This window comes from Lepidochelys olivacea (assembly GCF_965140295.1).
Source record: "Lepidochelys olivacea isolate rLepOli2 genome assembly, chromosome: 15".
Lineage (NCBI taxonomy): Eukaryota > Metazoa > Chordata > Testudines > Cheloniidae > Lepidochelys > Lepidochelys olivacea.
Window position 1 is genome coordinate 16,298,068 of NC_140425.1, and position 13,592 is coordinate 16,311,659.

The 13,592-nt window shown below is 41.3% G+C and overlaps 1 protein-coding gene across 2 annotated transcripts in view; it reads right to left on the reverse strand.

Moving 5' to 3' along the window:
• The window catches only part of DGCR2 (DiGeorge syndrome critical region gene 2), a 66,754-nt gene that overhangs the window by 42,713 nt on the left and 10,449 nt on the right, over nucleotides 1–13,592 (reverse strand). The window contains exon 2 of one of the 2 annotated variants that reach the window (XM_084648972.1): nucleotides 6,073–6,105. The exons of the other annotated variant lie outside the window; for it this stretch is intronic. Within the exon in view, the coding sequence (XP_084505098.1) occupies nucleotides 6,073–6,105 (33 nt within the window). The remainder of the gene's footprint in view (nucleotides 1–6,072; nucleotides 6,106–13,592) is intronic. 2 annotated transcript variants of the gene reach the window in all.

Here is a 13,592-nt window from a genome sequence, read left to right on the forward strand (position 1 = left end):
AAGGGCATGGCTACACTTGCAGATGTACAGCGCTTTGAGTTAAACCAGCCTTCAGAGAGGACAGTAGGGAAAGCGCTGCAATCTGTCCACACTGACAGCCTCAAGCACACAGGCGTGGCCACATTTGCAGCGGCATTGGAAGCAGTACATTGTGGGCAGCTATCCCAGCATGCAAGTGACTGCAATGTGCTTTTCAAATGGGGTTGGGGTAGAGTGTGACAGGGAGTGTGTTGTGTGTATGGGGGGGAGAGTGGGTTTTTGGGGGGGCTGAGAGCATGTCAGCATGCTGTCTCATAAGTTCATACAGCAGCAGACCCCCTCCCCTCCTCTCTCTCTCACACACAGGATTCCACAGTAATGGTTGCTTTGTCTCGGAGCAGATAAGCAGCCGGCTGTCAGAAACGGAGCTTTCAAAGGGCATATCCACATTCCTGCAGTGATTCCAAAACAATGAGAAGAGTGGCCACTTGACTTAAGGGGATTATGGGACGTTTCCGGAGGCTGATCAGAGCACAGTAATGCAACACCTCGTCCACACTGACACCCGAGCGTTTCAGCCAAGGCGCAACAAGCATTAATCTTCTCGCCGAGGTGGAGTACCAGCAGCGCTGTAGCCGTGGAGTCAGAGCACTCTAGATGCCTTGCCAGGGTGGTCAGGGAGTGAGCTAGGGCGCCCAGGGCTGCTTTAATGCGCTCTAACTCGCATGTGTAGCCAAGCCCTAAGTAGAGAATTTTTTTTAAAGTAAGTTTAAAATAATCAGCTGAACGTATCAATGAATATTTTCTCCAAATGCCAAGCACACTACCAATGCCACATAACAAAATGCTTCCAACTGAAAAAGCAGGAACTGTAGTATGATTTGATTCCATACAAAGAAATTATATTAAAGGAACACAGACTACAAAGTGAAGCATTCAGTACTCAAGAAATGCCCAAAACAAGGTTCCTGTGCAGTCTTAGCTCTGAACCCTTGTTTTCCGACATTTCAGAAGTTTAATGATAAGATCACATTTTTTCCCCCACAGAACTGCCTGATTCACTATGCAGTTGGGACAATACTGTCCAAATGAAAGCTTTGAAATATTTGTATCTTCCCTTTTTGATGTGTGCCCATGCTTAGCACGTTACTGCACATAATCCATTCCTGCACTGATGGAACTCCATCCTCCAGAGGGGGTCTTAACTCCTTTACCTATGTGCCTTCAATCACCGTATAGAAGGTGGCAAGATTCCATAAGAAGCTTCTTTACATTCATACTTCTGTGCAGGGTGGACATAACACTGATAAATATACAAATCAGTGAATGGTCAAAGAAGTGGATTTTTTTAAACCCTTACAATATTGACAAACCACAACCAAATTTCCACTAAACCATTAAGAGATACATCTGTGACCTAGCAGTTAAAGCCATGCCAAATTCCAAGTTTCTGGTAAATACCATTGAAATGCCAGAGCAAGTGTTCAAAATAAAGGTACTAAATACTGTATATATAGTTTTTTAAATGGGAAAAAGGGCACTTCCTTCCACTAGGCATTCTCAAACATGCTAGGGTATCTTAATTCTATTTTTCTAAAGAAAATTTGTTTCTGGGCTGAAATCAAATGTGGCACTTCTGAACCCAAAAAGGGAGGAAAGAGTTACAAACATCTACAATCCTCTAGAATCAAAACATTTGGACAATCTCAGCTCCAGGCATCAATATGTACTCTGTCTACAGTTTTATGAGACAGTTTTTCCAATTACACAACTTATTGGTAAAAAACTGATATAGAATTAAAGAAAATACTTCCCAAAATTACAAGAGAATTTGTTTGCATTGCAACTTATGTTTCTGCACTTAGGTTGACTTAAAACTCTCTTCATTTTTACACGCACCCTTTCCAATTTACAGTGCTAGATACTGTGTTCAAGAACACCAAACCAAGACTTAGAATGCATTGGTTGCCCAGACTGAAATGTTTCCTTTCTAAGAAGGTACTAAGCCAATGGGAAACTGAACACTTGCTCCAAGGTTAGAATTTAAAAGCAAGGCATACATGCAAGGTGTAAGTTCTAATCACTAGATTCAAATCAAGAATCCCATCTGACTGACAGCCTATTTCTAGGCCATAACAGCACAAAACTAAATAATGCTTCAGGGAATCTTAGTCCCTTGCTGCAAAGGCCAGAGCAATAATTCACAAGAAACGTAATATAATAAATGTCCCTTGCACCTCTGAAGAATAATTAAGATTAGCAAAGAGAAGTACAACATCTTTTGACCACCCAGAGCTTTTGTAAAAGGTAATTATGCATCGCATGTATGGAACACATTGATTCAGCTACATTAGGTCATAGTAGGAGACTATGCATACATATCCTACATCATACAGGAGGTCCTTCTGAAGACATGGTAGCAGCTGTTACAACATGTGAATTGCTCCAGGTGTACCTATTTAATCATTGCACACTTTTAAAACCAGTTATTTTTATGTGATTTCTCAAACAAGTGATCCCTCTCATCCCTTATGTATGTGCATGCAATCCAATAATGATTACTAAGAATGGTGGGAGAAGAGACACTAGATATTTTACTTGTCTTCAAAAAACAAATGAAACAAAACTGTGCTCACCCTGGGGAAATCAAATATAGCAAGACTGAAACACTAGAAATACCAACTATCCAAGATACAGTATCAATAATGTGCATAATTATGGTAATTAGAAAAAATTCTTCTACTACTGCCCCCTATTCCTCTCAAATCTCCCTCCTTTACAGATCAAGATAGAGTGCTCAGTAAAACATAAAACTGATTAAAGAAGTTCGCTAGTTTTTAGAAGTAATACTTTCCACTATTCAAGTAGAAAAAAATTTATTTTGCATTTAATATCTTGTTGGAGAGGATATAAAAACAAAGTCTGTATGTGAGAAAAGTGCTTTATCTCAAGAAGCAAGTTCCATTGTTAACTAAGAAGTAGGGAGAATTCATTCATCCAGTATAGACAGCATAGAAATACCCAGGTAGTCTGTCTTGTGTGCAGAAGGGGGAGATCCACAATTGGCACCTCTATATACCAACTCTAGCCCAATATTTTTACACATTTAAAAACCTCATCTTCCACAAACCTCCAGCCAAAGTGGACTAGATGGGACTTCTAGCTGAAGGAGTTTACCGTTTTCTCTCCTTTTGGGGCTACACACTACTTTAGCAGTGCTACTAGGCCATTAAACCCAGGAAGAGAGCTTACAGATTTTTGGAAGGAGATAAAACCAGGGTCAGGATGAATATGGGATGGATTTTTGTATGTAGGGCTTGCTGTTTTAGTTTGCTTTGGAAAGTTTTAGTTGTAAAAAAACTTAACCTAACAGACATCTTTGGGCTAAGTTTCAATCGTTTTCACATAAAATTTGGCATGTGCCAATTGTTGTGTGACCTCAGAAGCACAATTATTATTCTTGCAAGATCCTTTTTCTTATAAAAGAGAGTCATCAAACACAATCACTGTACTATAATGTGAAATTTAGTAAGTAGCTTAAATTGTTTTGGATGGATTTCTGATGACATTTGTCCTCAAAAAGACAAAAACAGTGCTAGAAATAGCCCATGAAAACAGTTTTAACAGACATCTTTAGTTTGAATTTACTAATAGGACAGAAGGTTCATGAGTGTTTGGTTTTCCCTTAATTTTGAGGATGTGGAAATAGACTTGAAAACACATGAAGCACAAAAATCACACCTACATAAAATACCTTCAGAACACTGAATGAAGGGACTGTATAAAGACAGTATTTTTTAAAACATCAAGCCTCAACAACCCTATTAAGTAGTGTATCTTTTTTACAAATGGGTAAACTAAAGAAAAGAAAGGCTATGTTGCCCAATGTTACTTATCAACTCTGTGGTCTTGGGGGAACCAGGGCGCAGTACCTAGCCTTTCTGACTCACAAAAGACCTTCCCCCCTGCCTCTGCTTGAGCCAAAAGCAGATCAGAAGACAGATTTACAAAAAGCAATGAAAAGGTAGTGGGAGACACACCTAAACCCTTCTGGACAAGGGTGACAGGATTAAGGAAACTCCCTTAGCCTCATTTGCAATCGAAGATGGGACAGGGAGGGCATGTCCATTAGAATACAGAATGGAGAACAGAGATTCCAAGGCAAGAACTGCACTGGACTATGGGACCAGAAAAGCAGTGCATGATGGGGAATCTCTGCTCCAGATGTTAATGAACTCACGCCTGCACACACCCAGCTCAGTAGTTATCAGATCCATTCTAGTAATAAATCCTTTATTGGTATCCAAAATACTGAAGCTGCCTAATTACATTGTGAGCTCCCTCAAAGGAACACTGCCCACAGCCAGGAATGAGCAGTTCCTATTGTCTAGCTTGAAAAAAAACAAAAAACAACAACTTTGGTATACTCCCTTGAGACATCAGTTTACCCGCAAACAAATCTAGTGTTCTCCCTTGAACCATTTTTCTTTCCCTACAAAAGTCCCTACCCACGCTTAAGTAAGTGCTCTGATGCCTGGATCCAAAATCTGCAGTTCCATAGTACGACTTCATCTTCTCCTGACTGATCATGCTGGGGGCGCTGCCTGTCTCCAGCACTCCGGACCCTCAGCTACCACCACCATCTGGGACCCCTGATTGATTCAAGCTTCACGGAGTGGTGAGAACCCAGCTCTCTCTCTCTCTCTTTCTCTAGGTATAGCCTTCTGACCCAGACCTGTGGGATTGGTTACAACTGAGTTTTCTAAACCTGACTTTTATAATATTAAATCTAACTTAAATTTGATTATAACTGTTGTGTTTGTTTGGCTCCCCTTGTATGGTTATTACCGGGCAATAAATAACTTTCATGGTTAAGCTGGTTGCTTCTCTCTCCCCCTCCTACCCCCCCCCCCCAAAGGTGTTTTTTGGCTTCCCCATTCACTCTGCAGCAACGCTCCTCGTACCTAAGTTAAAGATCTCTGCAGAGCCCAAAAATCCTATGGGGTTTGCTCATCAAGTGGGTTACTACCAGAACAATTGTAACGCGAAAGTGGGGATAGGGACGTGCTGAACCTGGGGCACGAGGGCGGCAGCGTGGAAGTGCTGCTCGACCCAGCCTGCTGAGTCCAGGGGCATAGAAGGGGGGCAGACTGAAAGTGCTGCTCGACCCAGCCTGCATAGGAGGGGTCAGCTTGGGAGTGCGATTAACCCAGTCCTCTCAGACGCGCTCGGTTAATGTGTGTGTGTGTGTTCGTCTGATTCCGGGGCTGGCAGAACCCAGCCCTGGGGAACCTAGGTCCTGCAGGATAGCTCCACTGGGAGGGAACTTGCAGAAGGGAGAAGTAGAGCTCGGTATGAGAACACAAGTGACACAAGCAGTACACCGATAGAATTACAGAAACAACCTCCAACGCAATAAATGATCAGAGGGGGAGCCGTGTTCGTCTGGATCTGTAAAAGCGGCAGAGTCCTGTGGCACCTTATAGACTAACAGACGTATTGAAGCATAAGCTTTTGTGGGTGAATACCCACTTCATTGGATATATTCACCCATAAAAGCCTATTCTCCAATACGTCTGTCAGTCTATAAGGTGCCACAGGACTCTTTGCCCCTAATAAATGAGCATACTCCAAGATAATGGACAAATCTGGTAACACCAAGGTCAGAGTTCAAGTCAGCAACAGCTGGAAACAGAACCAATGAGTCCTGGCTACCAGTTGCATACTCACTACAAAGCCACATTTCCTCCTTATCAATCACCACTATGGCTTTTCAATTCATCAGCATACTTCTAAATAGAACAAACTCTGTCCTTTAGACAATATCAATGTTCCTCAGGTGTGGTAGTACATTTTCTGGAATGGCAACAGTTTATCAATAGCTGTGAGATGACCAATGGGGTAAGCATGAGGGGTGAGGTAGACAGGAAGTGGAAAAAAATGAATTTGGAATATTGATTTAGTTTTCAAGTCAGTTATAAAAGGAAAACATGGAACCCAATATTAAACTTCAAAAGCCTAATGAGTCCAAGAAGAGACAGCCTGTTGAGTCAATGTATTAAGTAATATAATCTGTCCAAATGAGACACTCACCTGAAAGAAGTCTTGCCAGAGTTAGTCGTGAACCTGTAATTTGAAATTTAAAAGAAAACTTACAAAACAGTTGGAAACGTAATTGAACACACACCAGAAATAAAAGGATAACACTGTCAGTTAGTTTAAACAATATAATTTACACAAGATGGTAGGAAATTTTTATCTCCCTCAACCAAGTACTACTTTTCAAGTCAACGACGCACAGTAGAAAATTTAGGATCCAGTTTATGTAATCCAATCACCAGCATCTCATTTCTCAAACTCTAGGTCTTTATGTGAGAGGAAAGAACTTGTAGCAGGAACTGGGTCACAGTTCCACATTAGCAAGTTCTTGGAATTCATGGACAATAAAAAGATCATTTTGTTTAATCCAAAACGTGGTACAGTTTCACAAATTTCATACAGTAAATTAATACCTTTCCTCAGTTACAAATACAGTATTTTGGGCCGCAAGAGGCCTTTTGTATCATCTGATTTGAGCCTTCTGCACTTTGTAGGACATTTTCCCCACATTATTCTTACTAGACGGAAGCCTGAACATTAAAAGGTCACGTCCTTAATCACAATTCTCAAGAACACACATTCTGGTTAGCTCAATCAGTTACATATGAACTAAACTGGAAAATACAAGTATTTTAAGTTGTTTGAATGGCAGGAGCACTATCTGCTCTTTAGTGAATAAGTACTTAACTCCAGATCATCTTCCCCCTTCCATTGTACAGGTGCTGTGGGGAACTGCTAGAAAAGAATGTTTGCTTGGAGATAGCTTTATTTGCGGAAAAGGTAGGTAATCACACCCATGGCTCATAGGACTTGTTTGCCAGCCAGTCAAGGGAGTGTATACTTTCTAATATTACATTATTTTACTAATTATAAACACTATCTCTGGCAGAAGAGATATGAGACTACGAGCTCTACTAGTTCTAAAAATCTTGGACATGGTGATCAGAAAAAATCTGTTCAATTCATTAACTACGGATTATACTTCCTCTGCTTAAAAAAAATCACTTTTAAATACAAAACATTTTGATAAACCTACTTTTTTTTAAAAATGTAGCTAGCACATTTAAGGTAGATTTTAAAAAACAATTCTGATATGATGTTTGTGTGCATTTTTTATTGAATTCCAATTTCTATTCGAGTGCAGGTGGTTGACACAAATCATGAGTAAAAAAATTAATCTAGCAAAGAAATGTGTCATTCACCATCTTCTAACATTAGAAAAACAAGCTATATAATTGCTGAAATAAGTGTGTATATATAGTATATCCTCTTGGTTAGCAAGAGGTACCAAATTTAGTGTGAAGGCTTTTTTGGGGGAGGGAGGCAATTATTTTAATGATTACCAACCATGAGAATCAACCTTTCATTATGAAAATACCTAAGTATACTCCATTTCAAAAATGCACTAGTAATCAATAGGCAGAATTGTCTTGCAGCCCTCTGATAATTTCCCTTTAAAGAATGATACACCATATACCCGAGTGCTATAAAGTCTTAGATCAACATACACACACACTTTTAGATCTTTTTTTAATTGTTTCCAGTAGGAAGGGGTCATTCACAACAGACAGGCAGAGAATGAAGAAACTTTTGGGGCCAGACTCTCAGCTCTGCCTCTTAAATTTGGAGGAACTATTTGCACCTTTGGGACAAATTAAACACTAGCTCTCCACTAACCTGGTCCCCTCAAGGTTACTCTGGACCCTATGTTGGTACCATCAGCCCCGAGCATGACAAACAGGGATCATTTGGGCACAGGGACATTAATTTTTCCCCAATTTCTGACAGTGTTTTCCACAAAAGCGGTTTGTTGCAAACACCTCTGAAAGACAGCCAGAGAAAGTGGAGAGCTATAGATTACTCAGAGGGCACCAAAACATCCTATTTTACTGACTGATTGCAGTATGTTCAGAATTGACATATGTAGAAGATATATGCACTGTAGGATAGCCATTTTTTCCCCTAACCACTCAATTCTATTCTAAGGGTCAATCCAGTGCACTTCAGATGCAGCCAAACTTGTTCCTATAACCAGCTATAACTGATGGTACTTAGTCATTTTTGCTAGGTAAAGAATAACTCCAACAGAAGCATAGGGACTCCACAGCAGAATACAATAACTAGTCAGAAAAGAGCAATAACCACGGGCCACATCAGGAAGGAGAGGGGGGTTGGATGGGGCAGGGGTTCCGGGGGCGGTCAGGGGACAGGGAGAAGGGGTGGTTGGATGGTGCAGGGGTCCCAAGGGGCAAGTCAGGAATGAGAGGAGGGGTTCGATGGGGCAGCAGGGAGCAGTGGATGGGGTGGGGGCCTGGCCACGCCTGGCTGCTTGGGGAGACACAGCCTCCCCTAACCAGCCCTCCATACAATTTTGGAAACCCGATGTGGCCCTCAGGCCAAAAAGTTTTCCCACCCCTGGTACAGATCTTTGCAAATTTGTCTCTGAAGAAACGGAAAATTTAATTCCAAAATATTAGGTGAATAGCATGTGTGTAAAAATCAGAGATTAAGGAAATACGGAGTACATTCAAATGAGACATGATTTACAAAATTCCATCAAGTGAACTACCAAAGCAGCCCAAGCTAACTCTTAGTAATCATACAATATTAAACACTTTCAGAGTTTATTAGGAACATTGGTGAGCAAACCCATTTGCTTCCTCAAGGGAAGAGATGTTTCTAGTCTGCAGGGAAAAAAAAAAAAAAGACAGGAGAAAATTAAAAAGCCTTTAGCAAGTATTGGAGCACATGTCTAGACTTAAAGCATGTGAGAAGCCCAAATAAATTCAACAGGACTACTCAAGAGTTTAAGGTTAGGCCCTAAATCAGGGCATGAGCAAGCCCAGAAGTCTAATGACAAGTGAAATCACGGATTTCAAACCTACTCTATGGAATCATCAGTAGTTTAAACCACTAAAACTATTCCCAACTTCCAAAGCCAAAAGGACATTCTAATACTGAACAGGTGTAAATTGTAAGAATACCTCATACAAAATCCCGAACAGTATTAAACCTACATCTAAAACAGTGGTTTTCAACCTGTGGTCTGCAGATCCCTGGGGTTCCACTCACTGTGTCTAAGATTTCCAAAGGGGTCCGCACCTCCATTCAACTGTCAGTAGCATGCAGAAACTTTTCCCTGGCTTGCTCAGGGATTTAAGCTATCAATTTCTTTAAAGCAGAGGTTCTCAAACTGTGGTCCGCAGAAAAGCTCCATTCAGGTGGCCTGCAGATAGTTCCCTCTAAGATGCATGCCTGGGCGTCCACACACAAGAGAATGAAGGGCCATCCACCTAATTAGTGGAGCCAAGCAGGCTCTGGCTGCCAGGGAGAGATGGCCCTCCTTCCCAACCTCAGCTCTGTGGAGGGGAGGGACTCCCTTCCTTCCCAGCCCCAGCTCATGGGCTGCTACAGCACATCCATCGCATTAGAAAGGTAAGATTACTGATATTAAGATATGAGTTGTGTGCTTTTATTTGTAGAACAAAAAAGTTAATTAAGGGTTTTTTTATATAGCGCTTTTATCCAAAGCGCTTTACAATAGTGAGCTAATGGTACAAACAACATTTGGAAAGATCGTTAAGCGGTCCGCCAAGACCCTCAGCAATTTTCAAGTAGTCCATGAAAAAAAAAAAAAAAAGTTTGTACGTTGGCCAAACTGGACAGTCTCTATGTAAAAGAATAAAGGGACACAAATTAGATGTCAAGAATTATATCATTCAAAAACCAGTCGGAGAACACTTCAATCTCTTTGGTCACGCGATTACAGACCAAAAAACTGGCAATTCAACAAAAAAAACTTCAAAAACAGACATCAAGGAGAGACTGCTGAATTGGAATTGATTTGCAAACTGGATACAATTAACTTAGGCTAGAATAAAGACTGGGAGTGGATGTGTCATTACACAAAGTAAAACTATTTCCCCATGTTTATTTCCCCTCCTACTGTTCTGGTAAACTGCTGGAAATAGCCCACCTTGATTATCACTACGAAAGGTCCCCCCCATCCCCCTCCCGCACAGCTCTCCTGCTGGTAATAAGAAAAGGAGTACTTGTGGCACCTTAGAGACTAACCAATTTATTTGAGCATAAGCTTTCGTGAGCCACAGCTCACTTCATCAGATGCACAAAGTTGAAAACACAGTGAGGATATTTTTATACACACAGACCATGAAAAAATGGGTGTTTATCACTACAAAAGGTTCTCTCTCCCCTCACCCCACTCTCCTGCTGGTAATAGCTTATCTAAAGTGATCACTCTCCTTACAATGTGTATGATAATCAAGGTGGGCCATTTCCAGCACAAATCCAGGGTATAACAAGGACGTCTGAGGAACAGTGGGGGGAGGAGGGGGAAAGGAAAGGAATAAACAAGGGGAAATAGGTTACTTTTTATAATGACTCAGCCACTCCCAGTCTCTATTCAAGCCTAAATTAATTGTATCCAATTTGCAAATTAATTCCAATTCAGCAGTCTCTCGTTGGAGTCTGTTTCGGAAGTTTTTCTGTTGTAATATCGCAACTTTCATGTCTGTAATCGCGTGACCAGAGAGATTGAAGTGTTCTCCGACTGGTTTATGAATGTTATAATTCTTGACATCTGATTTGTGTCCATTTATTCTTTTACGTAGAGACTGTCCAGTTTGACCAATGTACATGGCAAAGGGGCATTGCTGGCACATGATGGCATATATCACATTGGTAGATGTGCAGGTGAACGAGCCTCTGACAGTGTGGCCGACATGATTAGGCCCTGTGATGGTGTCCCCTGAACAGATATGTGGGCACAGTTGGCAATGGGCTTTGTTGCGAGGATAGGTTCCTGGGTTAGTGGTTCTGTTGTGTGGTATGTGGTTGCTGGTGAGTATTTGCTTCAGGTTGCGGGGCTGTCTGTAGGCAAGGACTGGCCTGTCTCCCAGAATTTGTGAGAGTGATGGGTCGTCCTTCAGGATAGGTTGTGGATCATTGATAATGCGTTGGAGGGGTTTTAGTTGGGGGCTGAAGGTGACGGCTAGTGGCGTTCTGTTATTTTTTTTGTTAGGCCTGTCCTGTAGTAGGTGACTTCTGGGTACTCTTCTAGCTCTGTCAATTTGTTTCTTCACTTCAGCAGGTGGGTATTGTAGTTGTAAAAATGCTTGATAGAGATCTTGTAGGTGTTTGTCTCTGTCTGAGGGGTTGGAGCAAATGCAGTTGTATCGTAAACCTTGGCTGTAGACAATGGATCGTGTGGTGTGGTCAGGGTGAAAGCTGGAGGCATGTAGGTAGGAATAGCGGTCAGTAGGTTTCCGGTATAGGGTATAAAAACATCCTCACTGTATTTTCCACTTTGTGCATCCGATGAAGTGAGCTGTGGCTCACGAAAGCTTATGCTCAAATAAATTGGTTAGTCTCTAAGGTGCCACAAGTACTCCTTTTCTTTTTGCGAATACAGACTAACACAGCTGTTACTCTGAAACCTGCTGGTAATAGCTCACCTTTCCTGATCACTCTTGTTACAGTCTGTATGGTAACACCCATTGTTTCATATTCTCTGTGTATATAAAATCTCCCCACCATATTTTCCATTGTATGCATCCCATGAAGTGAACTGTATCTCACGAAAGTTTATGCTCTAATAAATTTGTTAGTCTCTAAAGTGCCACAAGTCCTCCTTTTCTTTTTACAGATACAGACTAACACGGCTACTACTCTGAAACCATTCATAGGGAAGGAAGACTTAAGAGAGAATATGGGAAAGGACGGAATTATGGAGACATAATTGCTCTTAAAGCAACCAGAAGGTTCTGAATATGGAAAAAAAGAGCTGCCTCCTTTAGGCAGATGCAAATTAAAACACCTATTATCCAGAGACTGACAAGCGTGTAAGCCCCCTCAGCCAGATCAAAGTGGCAGCACAGAAATCCTAGTATCCTACTCTTTTCCAGATACTAGCAGAGGCAGGGGGCAATGCTTCTGACTGAGTCACGGGGTATGCCTACACTGCAATCCCAGGTGCGAATGCAGCAGCTGTAGACATATTCGAGCTAGATTTGATCTAGTTAGCTTCAACAACAATAGCAGTGAAACCACAGCAGCATGGAGTAACTGCTTGAGTACAATCTCAGGGTCCTAAGTTGGCTTGTCTTTAAGTATTGCTGCAGCAGCACCCCTACCTTTGTCGTCTATACATTTCCAGCAAGATTTTCCAGCCTCCTATATTACAGAGTACATTTTTGTTCTGCTACTGTATTTAGTGATGAAGCAGCATCTTTTAAATATAGCCCAAATAATTCTCCAAGACCTGCCCAACTAATCAGATAAACTCATAACCTAAAGATCACAGAGCAAACGCAGTTTACAATTCTAAATGACAGTGGCAAGGAAAACTCATATGATCTCCTTAGGTAAGTTGTTCACAGTACAAAAATAACTGCCTGTAACTTAGTTGTGCTAATACCTATCCTAGACTAGGAAAAAAATGATGTACTGTTAGGTAATATTGCAACCAACATGTTCTAAAAGTCCTTACACTCAACCAGCTAAACAGGTGTTAGCAACAGTGCAATTTATCTACATTAGACGATTAGACCATCTTAGCTAGAACATGTTATCAAACACACATTTTACTCTAGTCTAGACAGGGCATATTCATTTTAGATGAGAAGAAATCCAAACCTAAAATCTTTTTCTTCTAGAATGCACTGTCAATCTTATACATGTGTATAGATGCTAAACACAAATGATTAAAGAACTATACCGACTCAATGCCAACAGAGGCTCATCCTAGCCATCTGCCTAACACCATTCTCAAAACCCTCCAGTCCCTTAAAAAGTCCACAAGAACAGCAGTGTCTCGCACTAAGCCCTGGAAGTCATCACATCAAGGTTCTGGTAGAACAAGGAGAAGAGCTGAGTTCCAGGGTCAAGTATCCCTTACTATGAACACCCACCTATATAGCTCCTTCCAATTTAAACCAAACTCTAACTCATGCACCTCATATGACTGCAACTGTGGTGTCACTCAAGGTGCAAGGTAGTCTTTACTGGTATGTCTACACTGCAATCAGAGGATGTGACTACAGATCACCTAGACGTACCCAAGCTAGCATTTTAAGATGATTAGCTCTGGTACTTAGTAGCAGTGAAGCTGCAGTCGCCCTGACTTCAGTGAAGGCTGTACAAGCCTGCCCAGAAGGCTTGGTAATTACTCAAGCTACCATGGCTTCTTAGATACCAGTAGTCCGGCATGTTCCATACAAGCCGCAATCACTTTATGGACATACCCTAAGGTGGGTGAAACCCAAAACGTTCAGGGCTTCAGAATTCAAAAAGAACACCTTAAACTCCATCCAAAAACCACAGTGTCAGCCAGTACAGAACATGGAATCAATGTGCATTCCAAGAGAAACATCACTTAACGTAGATACATTTTTCAGTAGCTTCACTTCCCAAATTCTCTTAAGGTGTAGCGCAATGTAGAGTGCATAGAGTAGTCCTATCTCATGGATAGAAAGGCATGGTTGACCATGGCAAGC